This window comes from Puma concolor, chromosome B3 (genome assembly GCF_028749965.1).
Source record: "Puma concolor isolate L17-30 chromosome B3, mPumCon1.1.hap2, whole genome shotgun sequence".
Taxonomy (NCBI): Eukaryota; Metazoa; Chordata; class Mammalia; order Carnivora; family Felidae; genus Puma; species Puma concolor.
The window spans coordinates 75571614-75576504 of record NC_141672.1 but is presented as its reverse complement, the minus strand read 5'-3'; the positions used below and the strand labels follow the sequence as shown (position 1 = coordinate 75576504).

The window sequence follows — 4891 nt, the reverse complement described above, 5'->3', positions numbered from 1 at the left end:
GCTGGTCACAAGGTGTTTTCATGGTTTGTGCCAAGTTTATGATTCAGTATGAAGCTGGAGCTTTGTCCTCAGCTTCCACTCACATCCAACTCTTTCTCATCTTAGTCTCTGTTCTCCTCTTTCTTCCAATGTGTCCCACTGGGACTTCACCTAGATAGCACTCATTCTATTGTCCCTGTTGCTGTTTCTGGGTATCACATTGATGTTGCATCCTGCTTCTGCTCCAGAAAGAGATGGGTAAGTTTCTTGGTTACCTGGGCTTACCTTTGAACCTCAGAGACTTCGTTTTCAAATGACTGAGAAGCTAAACAATGTTACGCCTAGGAATAACCCTGGTGAATATCCTCAGAGGCTGAACAACTATTTTGTGTTAATAACTGTCAACAAATGTTACCTATAATGGTAGTTTATAGCATGACCGAATAGTGTAGCCTGTGCTGAAAAGAAGACAAAATCTGGGGTGTCTGAGTGGCTCAGTTGGTTAAGTGTTTGACTCTTGATATCAGCTCAGGTCTTGATCTCAGGATCATGAGTTCAAGGCCCACATTGGGCTCCACTCTGGGCATGGAGCCTACTTGAAAAACAGTCATAAAAAAAGAAAATATATATATATATATATATATATATATATATATATATGTATATATATATATATACATATATATATATGTGTATATATATATATATATATATATATATATGTATATATATATATATACATATATATATATGTGTATATATATATATATATACAGTTTACCATTTCATCCTCTCTACTAGTATTCCCTAGCATTTCCTTCATTACAAGTACCTAACATGGATCCCAATCTTATTTTCCAGTGACTACCAAATAATTCTTGCTATAGTTCTGCCTGATAATTAAGGTAGTAGTTGATAATGTTTAAGGAAGGAAATGTCCAAGCATGCTTACTTTTTTTTTCATGTTTATTTATTTGTTTATTGAGAGAGAGAGAGAGAGAGAGAGAGAGAGAATTTCAAGCAGGCTCCTTGTAGAGCCTGATGTGGGGCTGAAACTTACAAACTGCAAGATCACTACCTGAACTAAAATCAAGAGTGGGATGCTTAACCAACTGAACCACTCAGGTGCCCCTTAAGAATTTTATTTTTAAGTAATCTCTACACCCAACATGGGGCTGGAACTCACATAACCAAGATCAAGACTCATATGCTCTACTGACTGGGCCAGCCAAACACCCCTTGGGGATGCTGACTTTTAGAAAGAGACCTTTTTAAGGGTTTGGGGGTTTGGGGGTTTTGCTGCTGGAAGCACTGGGGCAGACCCAACCAGAACTCTATTTACTAGCTCAAAATCCAGATCATCCCAAAGATGGATAGTGTCCCTTTAGAGGATGTTTGTGGGGACATACATACACCCTCTCATGAGGAAAAGCAAATTCTCTTCACATGGGCCAGTTTAAGACTACTTGGCATATGACTCTGCAAAGTATCTGTCCCTTAGGAAGTATGACATAAATGAGCCCTCAACCTCTTCTTTGTCAAACACCACCACATCCATCTCTCAGGCAATTGAGATGTTACTCATTCAGTAGATGTTTACTGAAGCTGATTATTTCAAGAACTCATTCTAAGTGCTGTATAAAAACAAATTTAAAAAGAAAATTTTTAAAGTTTATTTTATATTTATTTTGAGAGAGAGAGAGAAAGAAAGAGAGCATGAGCAGGGGTGGGACAGAGAGAGAGGGAGAAAGAGAATCCCAAGCAGGCTCCCCCACAGGGCTCAAACTCACAAACTGTGAGATCATGAATTGAGCCAAAATCAAGAGTTGAATGCTTAACCAACTGAGCCACCCAGGCGCCCCAAGAAATTTTTTGACTCAGTAAACAACAAATGAAAAACAAATATAAAATTCAATACAAATCAAATGAGATATAATAAAATTATTAGGGATACAGAGGAAAGATTCATTCATTCATAAAAATGATAGCAATTTTTGAGGAGAGACTTAAAGGAAAAATAATATTTGAAAGGCTGATAATTCCAAGCTGAAAGAATGTCATGTGCAGACACACAGGTGCATAAAACAGTATTAAGAAATCTCAAAGAGTCTATTGTATCTAGAGTCCACAAGGAGATGTAAGAGAAGAACCTGGATACATCATTAAATCTTGAATACCAAACTTCCTCTTAAGAATTTTTATTTATGCATATATTACTTGAATTATTCTTTTTTGATTTGTAAGAGTTGTGCTTTTCTCTCATAAATTTCCTCTTTTTTTTAGTAATCCAAATACTCATGAAAGGTATCAAATTTCAGGTAATCTTGAGAAACAGTAGAGCATCTATGCATTCTAAATCAGTTTACCGAGGATATGGATTGTTGCAGTGAATGGCTAACTTAAGCAAAAAGAGGTTACTGCCCTCAAATATGAACTATTTATGGAAAAACACCTATGGTTGGAATAAATATAAAAGTAAAAAGTATTGGAAATAGATTATAATGTTGGGGGCAATAGGATTCGTTCTGTGTTGAGAAGAAAAGTTTGGTTCAAAAAGTAAGCAAGGATAATTTTTGCTTTGGGGCTTTACTTAGGTCACCCTTAAAATCAACACTTTCTCCTCCAACACACAGACGTGCCAGGGATCAAACATGAGATGGGAAACCCAGGGACCTTACAAAACAAGCTTGAGTAGTGAGCGATGGAAAGATACGTCCTTCAAAGAAATAAAGGAATCTGTCGCACAAAAATGGAACACGCATCCCCTTTCCTTTCAGTTACAAAGTTCGTCAGGTCCCCAGAACATCCCTCCTCCTGATGCTGCACACTTCTGATTGGCCACCCTCAGCAGAGGTCAGAGCAGCCATGAGGAACCACACCTCTGTCACCGAGTTTGTCCTGCTGGGACTCTCAGATGCCTGTGAGTTGCAGATGCTCATCTTCCTGGGGCTGCTCCTGACCTACCTCCTCACTCTGCTGGGGAATCTCCTCATCGTGGGCATCACCCTCGTGGACAGGCGCCTCCACACCCCCATGTACTACTTCCTCCGCAACTTTGCTGTCCTGGAGATCTGGTTCACCTCAGTCATCTTCCCCAAGATGCTGACCAACATCCTGACTGGATACAAGACCATCTCTCTCCCAGGCTGTTTCCTACAAAGTTTCCTCTATTTCTCCCTGGGCACCACAGAGTTCTTCCTTCTGGCAGTGATGTCCTTTGACAGGTATGTGGCCATATGTAACCCCTTGCGTTATGCAACCATCATGAGCAAAAGGGTCTGTGTGAAATCAGTTCTTTGTTCATGGATGGCAGGTTTCCTTCTTGTCTCTCCAAGTTCCATCACTTTTCAGCAGCCATTTTGTGGCCCCAACGTCATTAACCATTTCTTTTGTGACAACTTTCCACTCCTGGAACTCATATGTGCAGACACGAGTCTGATAGAGCTTCTGGGTTTTATTGCGGCCAACCTCAGTTTGCTGGGCACTCTGTCCGTGACGGCCACCTGCTATGGCTACATCCTCCACACCATCCTGCGCATCCCCTCTGCCAAGGAGAGGCAGAAAGCCTTCTCAACCTGCTCCTCCCACATCATTGTTGTGTCTCTCTTCTATGGCAGCTGCATCTTCATGTACATCCGGTCAGGCAAGGGAAATGAAGGGGAGGACAGGAACAAGGTGGTGGCCTTGCTCAACACCGTGGTGACCCCGATGCTCAATCCCTTCATCTACACCCTGCGGAACAAGCAGGTGAAGCAGGTGTTTAAGGAGCAGGTAAACAAGCTCTTCTTATAAACCTGTGGAATTAAGAGGCTGAAACTAATATTCCCAGGAAGGCTAACACGATTCAGGACCCTGCCAGAAATGGAGACTTTCCCACTTAGAAAATTCTCTGCTGCCATGTTTCTGGGGTGCCAGTCACTATGCAACTCAGCGTAAACTCATAAGCTCTCTAGATCCCCAAAGCATTTTTATTAATGATCAGATTTGAATTATTCTCTTCATTCCATCTGTGTCTGCCTGGCTTCCCAACAGAATACAAAGAGCTCTTTGGGAGCAGGTCCCAGCTCTGTAATTCACCACAAGCCTCAAGCACCAACCCATTGTCATTGACCATATAAATACTCAATAAGTACTTGCACCCTAACTGGTTCTTTGGGATCTGTTGCTCCAACACCCTCAGAGGAGAGGGTGCTAACTCTGTTAGCACTGCCCTCATTTCACACTTGTGCTCCTCTCACAGTAATACATCAGCAAGAACTCAACAGAGGACTAAGCCCAATTGCTTATTATTTTGTACACAAACTTCTTATGCTTTTTTTAAATTAAAATTGATAGACATTCCTCATTCCTATCGATAACAGCTCTCCTACCTACTGGTTGGTTACTTCTCTGAGCCTCAGTCTTCCCATCTGTAAAACGGGGACACAATGTGCATTCCAAAGGATTCTGATGAATGTCAGAGGAGATGTTCTATGCAAAGTGCCTCAAACAGTGATTGGCACACAGTAAGGCCTCAATGAATGTTAGTTCTTTGCTTCCATTTCTCATCCTACCTTCTGTCTCTTCCTTCTGAGTTTCATACCAGTGACAACTGGTCACCCTCAAAATGCCATAATGAATTGAGTATCCCAAATGTTATCTTAAATATTATATAAAGTGAAATATACTACTTGACCTATTGAAATTTGATAGTAGAGTGTTCACCACTTTGGCGATGGCAAAAATAAAGCTATATTAACAAATAAACAATTATTACATAAGTAATGAAATCAATTACTGTATTTACTTGTTCCAAAATAATGATTACACAAAGGTCATGCTCAAGGATGCACTTTGTGGCCTGGGATATAAAATTTATTTTATGCCTTTGAAAGATTTGAAATCTAACAAGGAAGATGGAAACACACAAGAA

At 40.4% G+C, this 4891-nt stretch overlaps 1 protein-coding gene across 1 annotated transcript; it reads left to right on the top strand.

Annotated features, from left to right (window-relative positions):
• Window positions 1–2829: 2829 nt before the first annotated feature.
• On the top strand, window positions 2830–4149 carry LOC147580080 (olfactory receptor 6E1-like). The gene has a single exon (XM_086708472.1). The coding sequence runs from the start codon at window positions 2845–2847 to the stop codon at window positions 3769–3771; it is 927 nt and encodes a 308-aa protein (XP_086564598.1). The 5' UTR covers window positions 2830–2844; the 3' UTR covers window positions 3772–4149.
• Window positions 4150–4891: the final 742 nt, after the last annotated feature.